Source organism: Populus euphratica, unplaced genomic scaffold (genome assembly GCF_000495115.2).
Source record: "Populus euphratica unplaced genomic scaffold, PopEup_1.0 scaffold49.1, whole genome shotgun sequence".
Taxonomy (NCBI): Eukaryota; Viridiplantae; Streptophyta; class Magnoliopsida; order Malpighiales; family Salicaceae; genus Populus; species Populus euphratica.
In genome coordinates this window covers 1,739,740-1,759,093 of record NW_011499875.1, presented here as the reverse complement: position 1 = coordinate 1,759,093, position 19,354 = coordinate 1,739,740, and the positions used below count along the sequence as shown (strand labels likewise).

The 19,354-nt window shown below is 31.5% G+C and overlaps 2 protein-coding genes and 1 long non-coding RNA gene across 5 annotated transcripts in view; 1 reads left to right on the top strand and 2 right to left on the bottom strand.

Annotated features, from left to right (window-relative positions):
* PKP3 (plastidial pyruvate kinase 3) overlaps nt 1–1,535 on the top strand; it is a 6,715-nt gene extending 5,180 nt beyond the window's left edge. The window contains exons 10-12 of one of the 2 annotated variants that reach the window (XM_011029921.1): nt 240–388; nt 994–1,102; nt 1,189–1,535. In XM_011029921.1, the coding sequence (XP_011028223.1) occupies nt 240–388; nt 994–1,102; nt 1,189–1,302 (372 nt within the window). In that variant the 3' untranslated portion in view covers nt 1,303–1,535. Of the gene's footprint in view, nt 1–237; nt 389–993; nt 1,103–1,188 lie in introns of those variants that run through there. The other variant, XM_011029922.1, reaches the window with a different exon arrangement.
* Nucleotides 1,536–7,280: 5,745 nt separating this feature from the next.
* Nucleotides 7,281–12,855, bottom strand: LOC105128315 (protein NRT1/ PTR FAMILY 7.3-like). Of its 2 annotated transcripts, none has more exons than XM_011029918.1 (5): nt 12,733–12,855; nt 12,247–12,361; nt 9,504–9,721; nt 8,772–9,337; nt 7,281–8,553 (listed from the first exon to the last, which is right to left on the bottom strand). In XM_011029918.1, the coding sequence occupies exons 1-5, from the start codon at nt 12,757–12,759 to the stop codon at nt 7,683–7,685; spliced, it is 1,797 nt and encodes a 598-aa protein (XP_011028220.1). In that variant the 5' UTR covers nt 12,760–12,855; the 3' UTR covers nt 7,281–7,682. The 2 variants fall into 2 exon arrangements, with proteins under 2 accessions (XP_011028220.1, XP_011028221.1); XM_011029919.1 differs by having other exon boundaries at nt 12,745–12,850.
* On the bottom strand, nt 11,135–11,413 carry LOC105128314 (uncharacterized). Its single transcript, XR_842830.1, has 2 exons — nt 11,306–11,413; nt 11,135–11,256 (listed from the first exon to the last, which is right to left on the bottom strand). It is a non-coding gene; the product is annotated as an uncharacterized LOC105128314 (long non-coding RNA).
* Nucleotides 12,856–19,354: the final 6,499 nt, after the last annotated feature.

The following is a 19,354-nucleotide window of genomic DNA, read 5'->3' as shown; positions in this document are numbered from 1 at the left end:
GGGAGGGAGGGGGGGGGGGGGGGGGGGGGGGCTTCTAATTGTTGTTCTTTTCTTATTACGCATACAAGTTGTTTGGACAAATAGAATCAGATTTTATGTCAATTGTACACCAGAGTTGTGACGACTGATGTCAAACTTGGCCACTGCTGCTACTGTCCATGTGACCGTTCCTAATTCCCAACTCTCTTCATGCTTTCATTGCCTGAACACCTTATGGATACACTTTTTTTTTTTGGCAGAGCCATATGGGTGAAATGTTTGCTTTCCATGCCACAATTATGGCTAACACTCTCAATACACCTATCATTGTCTTCACAAGAACAGGGTCCATGGCTATACTTTTAAGCCATTATCGGCCTGCCTCAACAATATTTGCCTTCACAAATGAGTGAGTTCCAAGAGCACTACAAATTCAATAGTTTTTGCTTTTTAAATTACTTGAGACTGTAAATTGAATAACGTCCTTTCAAATACAATGTTGTTCAAAGCTTTAACCTAGTTAGAAAGCTTGAAATGCTACACGTGCATGTTTCCAAATATTTTAACAATGAATGCTTTATGGTGAAAGTATTAGATAGAAGATTAGTCACACTAAAATTGGTAATTTGTTTAGTAATACTGTGCATCCTTCTGTTTGGTATAATAGTTTTCAATAATTTGTTTATATGGTTTTCAATAACCACATTACATTCTTCAATTTGTTTATACTAGTTATCTTTCTCATGCAAGAGAACATTTCTTTGATGCCAATACATTTCCTGTCTTTCTGCCATCACACTAAAGATGTTAAATGGCCTTGGTGATGATATGCACTTAATGATTAGAATATCGTTATCCACTCCTATTTCATGCTCCGTGCTATCTTTTAGCTTTCATGCATACTTTTATATTATCTGTGTGTTGAATTCTTTTAGTTACTGTCTTGATGGTGTAGTGTAAATTAGGATCAAGTCTTCATTTCTTAATATTCACAACATTCTCTATGCTTGGCAGAGAAAGGATAAAGCAGAGGCTGGCACTATATCAGGGTGCCATGCCAATATACATGCAGTTTTCAGATGACGCAGAGGAGACCTTTGCCCGAGCACTCAAGCTATTATTGGTTGGTGATTCCTCCATCTATCTAGTTTCTACACTTGGATGAGCATCTCCTGAAACTAATATTTTCAAGTATTTTCCATGCTTTAGAGTAAGGGTCTGTTGATGGAAGGACAGAATGTTACCCTTGTCCAGAGTGGAGCGCAACCTATATGGCGTCGAGAATCTACTCATCATATTCAAGTTCGCAAGGTCCAGGCCTAACTTTGTACCAATAAAGGGTTTTTGTTTGAGCAGCTGATATTTATCTTGAGATTTGTTTTATTTTCGTCTAATTACTAGTAATAGTAACTTGCCGTTCCAAGTATGAACTCAAAAAAATCCTAATGAATTTGAATACCACAAAGGCTAATTTTGTTGCAACTATGTTCATGTAGAAAGAAAATTATCTACTGATTACGAAGGCATCCGATAAAATCTTGCAATGATTTCTTCTGATATGTTGAAATGTTCTTAGCGCTTTTTTTGCTACCCAACACTTGGTTGATAAATTCGGTATAGATACGTTGTCTTTGTTTTGAGTTGTTCTTGGCTTATAGTTGGAAGTAGTGGAAATATTGTGCATAGTGGTTGGGGCCTGAGACCATCATATTGGAAGAATAAATTGTAGTCTGATCCCGGAGTGGAAATCCATGATCGTTCTGTACTGTTGTCTTGACCTTTCACGATTAGGACGCGGCAATCTCAGCTTCAGTCTCCGTGACCAATGGACTTCAATGGTGCCATTCTTTGGGGCATCATCGTGTTCATGTCAGTGGATAGTTATGAGTGTCCCCAAGGAGACGCCCAATGGTTCAGAGCAGAATGGACTAGCCCGCTGTGTGTGGTAACGTAGGGCATGTAGAGCTTTATCCCATGATGTTTGTGTAATCTAAAATAAAAATCGAAATAATCAACCTCACTTTCACTCTTACCAGTCCAGCATGCGGTCGAACCACCCCCATATCTGGTTATCAATTGAACCTATCTAAATCAATATTCAGTTATCCAACCCAACATCTGGTCAGTAATCAATAGTCCAACTGAGCCTCTCATTCCTCTTAGCCAAACCATTTAGGAAAGTAGTCGAACCTGCAAGGAACTAGCCAAACCCTTTTTAGGCGAAGCCAAGTCCAACCAAGCCCTCTTCTTTCGGCCTAACCTAATCCTCTCGTCTCCCAACCAAACCCTCTCCTCTCTAAGCCTAATCGAACCCTTTCCAACATTGGCCCAATTAAACTCTGCATCTATGCCAGCCTCTCTCGTGAATAAACAACCTCTCTTTAAGTTTATTAGGCCAATCTTTTCACCGGAAATTATCCCTAAGCCTCCAGACCACCATTTTCATCAATGGCTACCCTTAAGTTGGACTCTGTACCAACTTTACTTGCTTGCCACTTTTATCATCAATGATTTATTCTCAAACACCAATCTATCTATCAACAGTAAACATAGCATGTCAATTAATGACTGACTTTCTAGAAAAGAAAATATTCCCTGTTATTTTTTTCTCTTCACCGGGTAAGCTTACATGACCAAGATCAACTAATAACTAGACATCCAGTTTCTTCTCCAGCCCAATATTATAGATGTGGAAAGCTCAATTTATATGATTTTTTCACTACTTAATCATTGGCATTATTTGTGAGAATATGAATAAAAGATAATTCATTCATTTTCATTCTTTATTAAAAGTTTTTTTCATAACTGATGAAATTCCAAGATAAGATAGAATATGATGTGGGATAAATAAATATTCATGAGAAGTAAAATAAAAGAACTTAGAACTTAGAAGAAATTAGTTGAAGAAGAGAAAGATTAGGGTTGAAAAAGAGAGGAAAAATAAGGGTTGGAAAACCGAAAGTTTGTAACTTTTTTTATTAATTCATCGTAATCTAATCACAATGTCAAAAACTATCTTTAAATAATAAAACCTTAAAACAATTAGCAATTAGGTCAAAGTTCTACTAAAAATAAATTTAAATCCAGAATAGAATAATATCAAATTTGCTAATGAAACGTGAATAAAATTTTTAAAAAGTTGAACTTGATAACATAAACTAAAATCTAATAGCTTAACCTATAAACAATAATTTTGCTACTTTTCATCACTAAATGAGTGTTTATTTACGCGATAACTTCTGCTTTTAAAGCTGACCGCGTAAATATGAAGTTTGGTAACATGAAATATTAATTGCTTTTCATGTGGGATCCATATATAATTATTTTTTTTTTGATTTACGTGGGGTGTCCGGGCCAGCTTACGCGCACCACGACTAATCCCCACGGCCCACTGAACATCCTGCAAGCCCAGTGAGCAGGTAAGGCACCACGGGGGTGACAGGCGTGCATAGTGAGGTTCGAACCCAGGTGCGGAGGAAGGGGACAAGCCCCTCCCACCGCTAGGCTAGAACCTCACTTGCAGGGATCCATACATAATTTTACTTGAAACATTGAGAAGCAGCTGAGAGCTGCTTCTCACACCTGCAACCGGGTGAATATAATTTACCAGTGTCCATTCTAAATTAACAGTGTTCAATGAATATAATTCACCTGGACATGAGGCATTGTTCACTAGGAGTGAACAGTGCCCAGATAAATATAATTCATTTGGCACTGTTCACGTGAACAATATTAAGTGTCAATTGAATAACTTCTTGTATTAAAAAAATTTATTTTTTTAAATTATATTTTACTCTAAAAACTAGTTAATAACATTATATAAATTAAAAGAAAATCACTTGATAATATAGTATTTAGAAAATTTGATCACAAGCCCAATTATGTTTTTTCCAGGTCCGATCCAGTTAAAAAAAATTTAATTTTTATTTTTATTTATAATTATATTTTATTCAAAAAATTAGAAGGAGATCGTTTAATAATGTAACAAAAAATTCAGTTTTTATTATTGCGCATTTAAGAAACTATAAAAAATATAATCCTTGTTGGATAGATTTCACATAGTTTAATGGAATAATAAAAAAAAATATTTGATATTAATATTATTTATTTCATGATATAATAACAATAGTTAAATCTACAATATTTAAATTAAAAATCATCAATATATATATTAATTAATTATTTATTTTATAAACTCAATTTAAAAAACATTCTTTTAACCAAACACATTAAAACTAATTTTTGTTCAACCTCAATTTTAACCACAATTTTAACCAAACATATATTTTTTCAAACCAACCTCAACTAAAAGTACTTTTTTATAAAATAACTTTTTTCAAATCACAACCACAACAGCTATCATAATACCAAACATACTCTAAAGATTATACATATGTGTAAACCGTGACTCGAGTCTGGTATTCTTATTAACTTTCTTGGGTTAGAAAAACTTAATTCTATCGATTATAACTTTAAACAACTCTGAAAAAATTCCTCAAGATCAAAATCAAGCCACTACAATATTCTTTTTATAATCCAAGTAAAGTTTAAATCTGGTTATCTAGCTCATGAACTAAGATTCGTTGAACTTTACCGTTACTGGTAAAAATAACTTGTGTATTTAAAGTAACATAATTTTTTTTTTGTGCCAATAACAAGAATATTAAAGAAGAGGTTTCAAAAGAAGTATCAGAGATATGTTGTTGTCTTTTATACATAACTAGGTTCTTCATGTTAATAATAGATCTAATATCAAAGTCTAGTAATAGTTTAAAGATCTAACTATTTAATTTAATTATCCGTAAGACTTTGAATGATTTAACACTACTTTAAAATTTTTTAGTGGTCTTTTAAAGGATACTATTTAGATATAATCTGTATCATAAAATAATTTACAATATTAAATATATAATAATACTTGTTGCACTCGACAACATGACAACCTTAAAAATTCAAAATAGAAAGAATAAATTTCTGGCATCTTATTTTTTGATAAGAAAATATATGTTTAAATAGTTACCACCTAGTATTATGATTACTAAAAACCTTAATTAATCAACATAAATTCTATAATTCTAGACTGGTTGTGGCTAAAAAAAGTATTAACACCCCTAACTACTCTATTTAATGTAAGCTGCATTGTTGGTTTTGTTTTAAATTGTTAAAAGTTTGTTGGTTTATGCTATAATGATTTATTTGTAATATTCCTGACTCTGATATAAGTGAATATTCAACTATGGATGCTTCTAACTTTAATGTTATTAAATATTACATAGAAAAAAAACAATAATAAAATAAATTTAAATAAGTATTTTTTATTTTCTTATACATGCATATTTTTTTTTACTTTTTACTTTTTAATTTTTTAAATAAAATCTAACTTAGTCTATATAAATTAGGCTGGGCTGAACCCAGCCTGATCACTGGCGTGACGAGGCTGTTTTTACCAGCCAGCATGCGTGAATTGTTCGCGCATGCTTGCCACAGTCACCATGTAATTAAATGTCTAATGCAAGGGAATTATTTTGCAAAACCGGAGACACTTACCTGTGAGCAGGATGAAGGCGATGGCGTGCTGTTCCTTCCTTTGTTTACTTTTCATTTAGTTTTTTTTTCTTTTCTTTTGCTTTCTCTCGGTGTAACATGTTCTTCTCTTCTGCTTGTCTCTGTTCTCCTTATGTGCCCACTGTTTCCTCTGGTTCTCTCCCCCTCGTCTTCTCTTTGCCTCTGTTCTTAAAGAAAAATAAATCACGCTGGTTCCTGGAACCTGCTGCTTGCAGTTGCAGACGAAGATGATAGTTTGAAAGGGCTGTTCCACCAACACTGCCTCCTCTCCTCTGTTTTAGTTTTCCTTTGTTTTTTTTCGTCCCCCCCTTTCTGATTTATTTCTCTGGCTTTAATAGCCAGAGAATGCCACACCGTTACCCCGGTAATAAAGTGACTGTTATTGCAGGAGTAATGGCAACGCATTGTTGGGCATCCTTTTTTTTACGGTCGGGTGAAGAAGATGAGCAGTGTTGATGGCCCTTTGCGTTTTGGCCCTTGATTTTTGAAAGCTTTGTAAGCAAGCCCCCTGGATAAACTTTAATTGGACCCCTAGATGCTAGAAACATTTACATAATGGTCCTTATACTTTAATTTCTTGCAGTTTTAACCTGAATCAGCCCTAAAATGAAGCCCCTGATTACATTAATTAAATTAATTCCAAGTTTAATTAAGTCCCCAAACTTATCAAACTCTTGATTTTATTAATGAAACTACTTCCAAGTTTAATTGAATCCCATACTTTCAATTTATGTTACATTAACTCAAATTTTAATTTATTCTTCATTTATTTCACTTTCTTATTTGTTTTTTTCATCATCATTTTTTCACTTTTATTTATTTTTTTATTATAATTTTTCAGGAAATAAAAAAAATAAAATAAAAGGGTAAAAATTGGGTTATCTTATGACAATACTTATAAAAATCAATTTAGAATTTATATTGTTTATTATTTTTTAAATTTATTTTATAATATTAACATGCTTATGAACTCTAGATAAAAAAGCTTAAAATGACTCAAACATGACAAGACATAGAAAAAAAACCTATAGGCTTCTTAGGTTTGTAAACTTGAAAATTAAATAACTAAGGGTGAGTAACGTAACAAACACTATTCAAACCTAAATAGATATGGATTGAATACAATTTAAAAATTTAGAATTATCTTCATCTTCCTTATTATATATATAAAAGGGTATAAGAGATAAGAAATCATGAACTTTAACATAATGTTAAAAACTTATGATGTGTTAAACATTAAATATGAGAAGTAAGAAATTAAATAGTTTAGAAAAATTAATTTCATGAGACTCTTCTAATATTATTATCTTTTTAGAGAACTCAAATAGAGAGTTTTCTGAAACTTATCTAATTATTTCACTATCGACTCATTTACCTTGTTTTTCTTTATAAAGTTCGGAAGGAATAGGTTTATAGGATGGAGTCCATAACAGAGAGCTATTGTTCTTAAATATTTTAATGTGGGACGATATTTCCATCAGGATAAGATTTTATAACAAGTCACTTGCAACTTTTACAACTTTAGCTTTAGTGAGCCGTTTCTAATGTGTTTTTCTTGGTTGGCATCACACTGATCTTATACTGAAGTCTAAGTCTATTGTTTTTTATAATAATAGAATTAATGCTTGCATGATCGTGAGAAAATTGCTTTAGGTGTATTGGGGAACTAGGACTTGCACTGTCTTATCAGCCCCAGGAAGTGTAGTTTTGTAGTCCATAGGTCATGAAGTGAAAACTTGGAGGGGAGATACACTTACATTTTTGTCAAACATAGCAGCTTCATATATGGTAGAAATTCATTCTAGAAGGTAATTCCATGGTTAGCAACAGGATCAACAAATGATAATGAGGCAAATTGAACCAAAAGCCGCCCAGCCTCATTGAACTCCTTAATTTCTACTTAACCTAAACTTCAGAAACAGAGTGAACGGGGGAGTTAAGGTGTTGCAGTAACCGAGAGAAATAGGTGTTATGGGAGTTCAGCGAATAGGTTATATGTACTCTCCCACAGCACGACTTTTTGTTTATCTGAAAGTTTCTGCAAATTGTTATCCATCACCCCCAATCTCTCCCTCTTATTTATATATGCTGGTACCATAATCACTAACATTTTTCTGGTGGAAATTTCATCATGTACATCAGACTCTGAAGTTCTCTTCATGACCATTCTCCTCGCATTTCTTTTCCAGCTTGATGCTCTTGTACCACCTAGCACATGCCATATACACAACGAAGTCTATAGTCGTCAAGCCTGCTAAGAGGAAGTAAAACCTGTCAAGGTGACCTGCGTTAAGATTTCCTGGGATCCATCCGGGCATATGATCCTCAGTTGAGATCTTCACAACCATAGTCACAAGCAAGCTACTCACATAATTCCCTAGCGAGATAGAAGTCATGCAAAGTGCACTCCCAAAGCTCTTTAATCCATCGGGTGTTTGTGCATTAAAGAACTCCAGTTGACCGACATACATGAAAACTTCGGAAGCTCCAATTAGTGCATACTGAGGAGCTTGCCAGAAGATGCTCAAGGAGCTTGAGCCTTCACAGTGTTTGCAATCTTTTCTTGCATACTTGAGCCTATAACACTCCACAAGCCCAGCCGAAACCATTGCCATTATTGCAATCACAAGGCCAACACCCATTCTTTGAAGTTCAGTTAGTCCTTTTGAGCTTGTCTGTTTGAAACTGCTCACAAGTGGATCGAGAACTCGCCGATATAGGAAAATAAAAAATGCAACACTAAGAATATCGAAGGCAGACATGCTGGCAGGAGGGATTTTGAAGTTTGAAATGGTTGTTTTCATTGCAGCACCTTGTTCCACAAACAGAGAGGCCATCTGTGTGAAAACCACTGAATAGATTATGGTGCAGAGCCAAATTGGGAGTAGTCTCAGTATGCATTTAACTTCTTCTACTTGTGTAATTGGGCAGAGACGCCATGGGTTGCGACAGCCCCTCTTTTGATCATCAATATCTCTTGAAGAGATAAAAGCTGCTCTATCCAAGAACCTAAAATACATGGATGAACAGTTAGCATTATTATAGATCAAAAGGAACTTGTAATGCTTGATTCATGGAATCTACGAAACCCAGTTTTTTCGAATGATGAACTGGATAATATTGCTTCCTAGACATAACGAATGCTGAATTTAGTCAAGGATTATCAATTCTGTGTACTTCGGATAAATCAAGTTTTATGAGTCTGTGAGCGTTCTCTCATTACTTACTTGAATCCGTCGGTGTGGAGAATCTTTCTGTTGCCATTCATCGAGCAATCTTTTGTATCCACATCGTACAGCTCCTCCTCTCCATCTGGTGGCATCTCGACCCCACATTTCTTCATCGCGGCTATGATAACTTGGCCGAACCTGGAGAGAGGGTTACCACTTGGTTTAAAGTGCCGGTATCTAGCTGTTCCTCCTAGAAACAATACCAGTGCTGCAAAGGCTGAACCTGCAGACATCCAGAATCCTAGTGCCCACATCCCTTCATCCTCAAAATACCCCAATATGGTGTTGGAAAAGAGGGAACCAAGGTTCAGGGCGAGGTAGAAATAGCTGAAAAATGAAACCTTTGAATATCCTTCCCTAGGGTCGTCTTCATCAAACTGATCGGCCCCAAATGTAGCAATGTTAGGTTGATACCCTCCATTTCCTAGAGCAATGAGGTAAATGGAGAGGTAAAACAATGAAACTTCCATGTTTGAATGGGATCCACATGGAGTCAGCTCATCTCCACATCCTTTTGGTCTGATTAAAATTAGGTATGATGCGAGTGATAGGATTACCAGACCCTGCCATACAAAACAAAAGCAGCAATATTTAGCACATATGCAATTAAATTGCAGCACCTGGATCTGCTTACTGTACGAAATCTTCTTGTATTTTTTGAGGTGAAATATGAAAGTTACACTTTTAATGCAAAATGTAATGAAAAGTTTCAGGGTCACAGTAACTTACTATGACAAAGATGACCTGAAAAACTGCACAAGTCTTGTATCTTCCCCAGTAGGAATCACTAAGGAAAGCACCGACAAGAGAGAAGATGTAGACCGTTCCGGTCCATTTGCTAACGTTATTAGCAGCATCGGCGTTGCTTTGTTGCAAAACCCTTGTCAGGAACAGAACTAAGTTCACACCAACACCAAAGAATGCAAGTGTTGCCAGGCCCTGGTTCACTGGAATTTATTGAACAGAACAAAACACACAGTTCACCTTTAGAGGCTTTATTTGTAGGGAATTCTAAACTTGCAGATAACTCAGAACAAGATTTTTTAAAGCGTTTGCTACAATTAATGGCAATTTTAATTGATTAATCATCAGTAACATCACCAGGCATACATTTGTAAAGTGGCTAGATGGGTTGTTGACATTTACTACTGTCCGAATTCCCCAGAGGGTGAGGATGAACTGAAGTTCTTTGATTATGTTACGAAAGAATTAATAAGCTTATGCTCACATAGCATGTTTTTATATTTCATCATTTCCATTTCTTCAGAAGGTAAAAGAAAGACCCTAACTATATCTCACCAAGGTGATGAAAGGGGTTGTCCACCTAGAAACAGATTGCGTGTCTAGAATAATCAATTTTGAAGATCAAAACGTCCCATCAACAGTATCTTGTCATTCGCTCTTCTTTCCACTGAATTTAACGTTAACAATCGTTTGAACAAATTGCCTGGCCTGGCCAACCATGATACGTACACACCTCTTCACTGTTCATGTGCGGGGGAAGCTCATATTCAGCAACATGACAAGTACGTTAGAATTTGATATTTTTATACCTACTTTATATAAAAGAGTGGCCAAGAGCACCACCAAATTAACGTCAAGCATATTAATAAGCTGAGACGCAACTCTCGATGATTATCAAAAAAAAAAAAAATGCTGAGACGCAATAATGTCGTATCTAACTGGCCTTACTCAAAAGCTTCTTTCTTTCTTCTTCCACCACCACTGAATTTTAATGCCAATGGTTGGCCAACTAGTGGGAGTTCTAACTTTTATGGGTGTAAAGCCAGAGGAAAAGGAACTTGCCCCTAGCTTTATCTCTTCCTTTCAATCATTTTTTTTTTTACTTGTTGAGTACTGTATATTAATTATATATATATATATATAATCTCTGTAGATGAAAAAAATGAGCACCTTTTGATTAAGATGATGACAAGGATTTCCGCCGCCGACCTAAACAAACTACGATCGATCCGGCTAATATTGTCTTTTGAGATTTATGGCCGTATAACTTAAGCAGGTGTGATAAACAGCAGAACGCTGTTGTTTATGATAATACAAGCATATGCATGTGACACGTTTAATCTAGTGAAAGATAAAAGATTTTTTTTTTAATGATTCTCAATTTATAATTATTTAAAGAGATAAACAAAATAAAATAGAAAGTTATTTCAATACCACTAAAAAATATAGTAAATCTTCTCTTGTATTTCTATTTTTCTTTTATCTCTATCTCTTAATATATATAATAACAAATACTATAATTATCTTCTTCTTCTTTTTTTATAGCTGATATAACACGACCTCGATGATATATACACCAGTGAAATATAGACACAAAAGCACTTAGCTTGCCAAAATAAAATTAAAGGAAAAATGTTATCGTATTCGATTTAGATTTTCTTAGGCACGTGGATGAAACCCAGACCATGCAGAGAACCACACCTATTTACGTGCCAGATGAATCTTAGTGCATGGTTTCCTCGCCCCTCTCTCCAGTAGTAATGGAAGTGGGTGGCTTAGTGGAAAACCAAGAAAAGAGTTCCATGTCTTCCTGTCTTTACTTCTGTCTAGAACTCGAGGGGGTTCTTCTTGTTTCTATCTTCTCGAAGATGTGTTCTGTGGCTTCCATTTATTCATTGGCTGTGCCGAAGCCCGGCCGGCATTAATGAGAGTTTTAACACTTGTTTTTGTTTTCAATTCTCTATCTTACCCCGTTCATTAATTTAGCTACCTTAATTTTGTCATCTTTTCCAAGATCTGAAGTGCATACTACTACTAGTAAAGAAGAAAGAAGAAAGGAGCATTTACTTATCATAACAACCCCATCTCTCTTCTTTTTTCCCAAAATATTTGGTGATAAATTTATTTTGCAAGAACAATTTCATCGAAAATAAACATGCACGGACATAAATCTTACACACACGTATGCTATATGTGTTTTTGTGGATGGATCATTGGACATGTTCCCTAGTGCGTTGGGAGTAAGCAATAAATATATATAGGATAGAACAACGGATGTTATGACAATATACATCCCAAAATTCACCTATAATACTAGGAGTTTGCATTTTGGCCCGTATTGTTTTCTTGCAAGAAATGAATATGTAGAGCTGGGTTAGATATCGTGGCAATAATTATTTTTAAAGTATATTTTGTTTGAAAATACATTAAAATAATATATTTTTTATTTTTTAAAATTTAATTTTGATACTAACATATTAAAACAATCTAAAAATAATTCATTTAAACTAAAAAAATAAAATAATAATTATTTTAGAACACATTTAAAATTTAAAGACAAACAAACTCGTAAATTAATCAGCAGGGCTAGAAAAGAATGCGGAGCTGCAAAATATTTGTAATGAGAAGACCAGCCATAAACCAAGCAAGATTCATCTCGAGATAGGACTATTCATGGTCATATTTAATGATCTTATATTAGGCGGTGTTACTTAGAATTTGTGCTTACAGAGTATAATGATTCCAGCAGCCCACTGTCCAGATTTGGCTTTGATAGCAGGACGGCCATGCCAATCAACTGTTCCATCAGAAGTGCATTCTCCTTCTCCCTCTTTGAACTTATCCTGCGTATGAAAATTTTTCACCTCATAGTTATACACCTACTGAATTCATCTTCAAACTCGAAGAAATATTAGTAAATTAAATAATTTTTAATCATAATTAACCACTCAACATTAATGTAATGTCTGTGCTTTATGTTATGCATCGGATTAATTAAACCACGTACTGACGTGCTAATAAGCTAGCTACCGTTTACAAAAAGTAAAATAAAAATGGTGATCCCCATTTTTTAAGCTATCCAACAAATGTAAGAAAGGACAAGAGAAAAGATTTTAAGATCATCCTTTAATATTTTGTGGCCAAGACCTATCAAGGGGAGGTTATCAAAGAAGATTTACGAGGACAAGAAAATAGCTAGAAGCTTTCGACTAACCTCCTTGCACACCTCCAAAGAAGCCATTAATTATCTTGAAAAGAGAGAGATCTTCTGTTATGATGCTTGATGAGAAAAGGAGGAGGTGCTTTCTATAAAGAAGAGAAGGGAAGTTGGGACTGAAAGAGAAGAGGAAAGGGTGTATAAATAGAGAGTGAGCGGGTGATACGAACGGTGTAGATTTTAGAGGGCAAAAGGAGGGGTCACCCAAAGGGGTAAATTAATAGTTTATGCAATATGCAGTTTGTTTGAAGTCAGAAAATGATCCGTCTTTTTCCTCGAGCCTTGTCACTGAGAAATGTTTTTTTTTCAATTTATAAAAATATTTTATTTAAATAAAAATTTCATTTTTTATGTTTTTTCTTTTTAAAAATACTCCATTTATTGAGCAAATTGTTGGTATTTTTTTTCTGAAGTAATACTCCAGTACTGAACAAATTGTTTATGCTTTTCCTCTTTTTCCAATGATATGTTATCTCTCATCCTCCTTTCTTTTTTTCCATTCTATCCATTGGTTATACCTTATCTAGATTTATTAGGGATAATCAAACGCACCTTTTTATATTAATATTAATTATATAAAACACTAAACCGTAGAAACTATTGTGTATTTTTTTTATTATTTATTCTCTAACGTACACATCACTATCCATGGATTGAAATAATAATTTTTTAAAAAAATTGTAATTTAATTCTTGATTTTTTTTCACAATTAAACCATTTTAAGTTCAAATTTGCACATGGTTGCATTTTTTTAAAAGAAATAATTGAATTGAAAAACAAGGGATTAAATAATTTTGGTTGAAGAGTAGAAAATGAAAACATAAAATAAATTTCTTTATCATCTAGCATGTACCCTTTAGTATACTACAAATTGCTTGAATGACTGTTGCCATAATTCACATAAAATAAAAAAAGAAAAGGTATTTTCATATATGATTTAAATAAATTTCATTTTTATGGTAATTAAATAATTTCATATTTGTTGGATGAAAAAGTTATTTTTTATATGACTAGGTGTTTGATATATGTATCAATTCTTTTATAAGTAATTAACTAATTATTAAATCCAAGATGAAATATGATTTTCTTTCTTAAAATAGAAAATAAGATTTAATAATGGAAAACAAATTATCCTTATATAAAACCGAAGGCAGATGTGATTTTTATATTTCTTTTTGGTGTCATACAACATTTTAAAAAAAACACATGACCAAGAAAATATAAAGTAAATAAGAAGATATAATTATAAAATAACAAATAAATACATATTGAAAATATATTGATAATAAAATGTAGCTCAACTAGTACTAACTAGTTTGCGATCCATGCTTGTAAGGTTATTTGTTATTATTTGTCGATAAAGAAACATCATAAATTGTAAATTTTGAATTTTGAACTTGCTATTGGATAAATGTGGAAATAAATAAATAGTACTTAAAAAATAATAAGATAACACACTAACACAACAAGATAAATATAATTTTGTAAATAAATATTTTTAAAACAAAAATAGATGTGAACAATACATTAAAATTCCAGTTGAAACCATTAAAATTTAATTAAAATATAATCAAATCAACAATATAAAATATATATATCTAATAACATTGGAGGAGGAGAGGGAGAAAAAAAGTATGCTAATAGCAGTATTTAGTTGAACCTAGTAAATTTTATTTGTTTTGTAGGATTTATACTCTTATATTTTGCATCTTAACAACCATTTGTTAATTAATTATTTTTTGAAAAATCTCATCAAAGTCGTACAATGTAATGTTTAGGTCAGGATGTGATGGGTTTAAAATTGAAACAGTACAACCATTATCAATTATACAATAAACAAATTATAAACTTAATATTTATTGGATTCATCACTTGCAAAAGTCTTCAAAAAGATGAGTGTAAGTGTTTTTATTAAATTTTGCAACCATGTTAGGGTTTTTCTTATAAAACAAAAATAAAAAGTTAAATTTCTAAATTCAATTATATTTCATATTTTTTATGCAAATAAATAATCTTAAATTTGATAACTATAAAAAAAAATTACAACGAAAACTTTTGCTTTTGTATCAATAATTCCTTTCTCTATTTTTCTTTATCTTTATTCTTTCTATGTTTCTTCATATAACTCCATTGGAATCAATTTTCATCCCAGTTATTTTTCATGCAAATTAAATATTTTGTTAAAAGTCTCACAAATAAACATGTAATTAAACTTTAAGAAAAATAATAAAACATACAATAACAAGCTTTTACTAGGTGTTTTACATGATTGATAAATAAAATCGCTCATTTAATGTGCTTACTCATCGAACCACGAGTTTCTTTATTTTTATTTTGTATATCGGATCATGAGCGCTTTGTAAAACTTTCTAAAATCATAAATTGTTGAAACAAAGCCCAATTATTCTTGGTGACATGCCTCAATTTATAGTTTTTCTACTTCTTTATGTCATCTAACTCGGCCTTTCTAGTTATTTATTTGTGGGCATTATAACAAAAAAATACGTAACTTGATATAGGAATTTATTAAATAGAAATTAGGTAAGGAAATAAAAGAATATAAGTTTACAATAATACAACATTAATTGATTTAAACTTAGCTAGTTATATTATGGTTTTTCTATACTTTCCTAACAAGTGTCTTGTTACTCTCTTTCTACTAAAAATTTTCTGAATTAATTTTATATATTAATTTGTTTTCAAAATCTTAAAAATTGATAATTTAAATTAAAAATTATTCATTTAACCTTAAACTTTCTTTACCAAGTATTTATTATATATATCCATTCAAAATAATCATGAAGTTAACTTTATTGAAACAATGATTCTATAAATGATCATTTCATTGTAAAGGTGATGGAACAACTAACTTCAATATTGGATCATTCTCTTGTCTCTAAGACTAACCATACATGACTAAATGCATATAAAAACTATATTATATACTTTTATACTTATTTCTTGAAGATAATGTTTTTAATAAAAAAAATTAAAATCTTTTTTTTTTTTTTGCAAAAGCATTGACGAAAATTTATGTGAAATTTTTTTAAAGGGAAACATTAACAAAGGCCAAATACAGACCTAAACATGATAATAAAAGGTAATATTTATACATAAACTATTTTTCTCCCTATTATTTATTATCATAATCTTCCAAACACGTTTGTTTAAAAAACTTGAAAGGAAAAATTATGCGTGTCTATGTGTGTATATACACACACATCTTTTTAGACTAGCCTAAATATTTGAAATTTCATCCCAAAACTCCACACTTTTAACTTGGTGTTGACCCAATTTATCTAATTTTGTATGATACACTCTTTTTATGAATTTTTTGAGTTCATACACACAAACTTTCTATATACATATTTTTTTTCTATTCTCACACTACTTTATATAAATAGCAGATATCATTTTCTATACTAGAAGAACACATGACATAATAATTATAACATGACACATCAACCAATAAGTAACTATGGCTAGCCAATGGTTCTTCATGTACAAAACAGCATTGATAGCACTAATAAAACATTATTTTTCTTCTCATGATAACTAACTTCACAAGCAAGGTTGAATATATATTTTTATATCAATGATGTGATTTCCTTCTCTATTAATAAGTTTCAAGGTTTTGGTGTATAAATACACCCAGTTACCAAACAATCAAGAGAATAACTAAGCCTACAACCCTGAATCTTTATAGCCATACAAGGAATTAACAACCATAAAAACTAGAGCTACATCATTGAATTTTCATGGCTAGGGACATGTAAATACATATTCCCCAACTTTCATTTAATTTTTTTCTTTTTTTTTATGTTTTTTCCTCTTAACACAATTATTGCCTTGAATATTAGAGGGTTTTTGGTTTCTCAAAAGACTTATTTCTTTAACACAAATCATATAGCTACTAGCTAAGCCTATCAACTAGTGGTTAGTCTAATTAAACTATATACTAATCCAATCATAAAAAATCTAATTTTTTTGTGTAATTTTTTTTATGAATTCATCCCTTAGTAAACTTTATATTAAAAAAACAAGAGCACGTAAATGCCAAGTTCATCATTTTTGTGAATTGTAAGTGTCGATTTTTTTCAGTTGTAAAGTTGCTTTTATAAAATATGTCCTCCATGTTCATACATGGTTCAAAATTAATTCAATATCCGAAGTGCTTAGCGCAAAAATAAACTCTCTTACCAATCCCAATCCTACTTTAATTCAAGAGATGAACTAGTCGGGCCTTAACAAGTCCATCTATACCATGCATATATACAGCTATATGTGGACGGAGGGGTGCCCCTCAGGTTTTTGCTAATTATTGCACCTTCATTACCTTCTTTATATATGATAAAGTTATCATTTTTCTTTCATCTATTATCCTTTATATATAATACATATAGTAATGATGAGAGTCCAACTCTTATCCTTCAAAACAAAACAGTAATATCAAATACTCCACCGCTATCACAAGCTATTTGTTGAAATCAATACTTCATTCATTTATTTAATATATATCCATAGCTTACAAGACATTTGTTCAACTCAATGCTCAATTTTATTTATTTATATGAGATACCACGTTATATTATGCAATAAAAAACATGCATGCTTCATATTTAAAAGAATATATACAACAAGATAATCTTAAAATAACAATCTTTAACTATTAATCAAAGAAATAATTGTATTATTAGTATAATTACCACTTCTATTGGGGTATATATATAAATAAAGCATTGCTATATTTGTAATATTCATTTTTTAATTATAGTATAAATACTAAATAAATGATTTAGTTTTCTCAATGCTCCATTTTTAAGTATGAAGAAGTAAATACTCGAGAGGAATTATATTTTTAATTATTGTTTGAAATATACCTTTTCGATGTATAATATTTTTTATTATGTATTAATTTCATTCTATTTTGAAAAAAAATAATTTATTGAATATAAGCCAAGAAATATGTTGGAAAAAATACCTTGGATATTATATTAAATAAATAATTCATAATCTAGCGGTGGAGTACTTGATGTTGTTTTTGTTTTTTAAGATTCAGGGTTCAATTTCAATAATTAGAGTCGAGTATTAAATCATTTATAAAGGGTAAACTAACATTTCAAATTAAAGAAGAAGAAAACCAAAAACCTTATCAACTTGCAGATTAAAGAAATTAGCAGGATTATCACCGGTAACAAGAGGAGTGGCAATAGCAGCATCCTCTGTGGATTTGGATCTATTGGTTGAGGCATCTCAGCTAATATATGATTTTTAACTTCATTTTTCATTATCTTTCCGAAAATCCTGATGAACTCCAAAGGAAGTCCGAGTCAGCTACTTTTATACACAAAGTTTATAAAGATAAAAGGCAAATGTAATAAGGAATACAACTGTTAAGCATGATTAACACACACCTCCATACCCAAAAGGAGAATTTGATCCGTGGGAAACCGAGGCATTGCATAAAGAAACAATAAGGACAAGAGCTCGATCGTAATCTAGGCATGACTATGCCTCTCTTTTTTCCTCGCTGAATTTGTATGCCGAATCGAGAGTATATTCATTCGGAGAACCTAACCAGTTCTTTGAACCTTTTGTGTTGTTTGATATATTATTCCATTTACCTTAAAATTTGAATTGAAGAAGTAAAATATAAGTGAAATGACGGGTAAAATCAAATAGAAAAGCTTGTTCTATAGAAAAGCAAGTCCAGGAATATCACTATTATCAATTAACTAGACTGAGAGCAAAATAAAAACATGGTCAAATCTTGGCATGCCCAGTTGTTAATTACCAAGATAATATTTTTAAAAGTAGATTGAAATATAGGAAAGCCAGCGAGACGTGCCATAATAGAAAACAAAAGATAGGTAAGAGGCACGAACTTCACGTCAAATCAGTCCATTCTAATTGATAGTTCATTGCAGCAATTAATACTATCTATGTGGTATTATAATAGTTTTTATAATTATAGTTTAAAAAAATTATTTTATAAAAATTATTTTTAATTAAAATTAATTTAGTATTTATGTATATTTGATTAAAACTGTGATTAAAATTATAATTGAAAAAAAAATTAATGTGTTTGGTTAATAATGCTTTTGAAATTGAGATTATAAAATAATTTAAAAATATATATATTAATATTGATGGTTTTTAATTTAAATATTGTCGATTTAACTATTGTTATTATATTATGAAATAAATCATACTTTATATAAAATATTTTTTATTGTTTCATTAAACTATCTACCATTCCATCACGTATGAAATACATCTAACAAGGACTATATTTTTTTTAGTTTCTTAAGCGCTCAAAAACATCAAGTAAAATATATTTAAGAACAAAATTAGAATTGCGATCAAATTCTGTATATGTCATATCATTAAGTGATCTCCGTCTAATTTATATGGTGTTATTGAATAATGTTAAATACTAGTTTTTGAATAAAACACAATTAAAAAAAAAATTATTTTACTGGATCGAACCCAATTTAATATTTTATTAACTTCGTACTGGACCAGTCCAACTGAGACATTAAAAAATGTTTCAACTATTCAAGTGAATAATAGGATTATACTTTACTGTTCATATTAAACAGTAGAATATAACTACACT

Coding starts and splice junctions, on each gene's coding strand:
- LOC105128315 (XM_011029918.1), bottom strand. CDS start 12,759: ATGGCTTCTTTGGAGGTGTGCAAGGAG. Junction 9,722..12,246: donor TGCTGGAATCATTATACTCT/GTAAGCACAAAT, acceptor AATAAATTCCAG/TGAACCAGGGCCTGGCAACA. Junction 9,338..9,503: donor TTCAGGTCATCTTTGTCATA/GTAAGTTACTGT, acceptor TTTGTATGGCAG/GGTCTGGTAATCCTATCACT.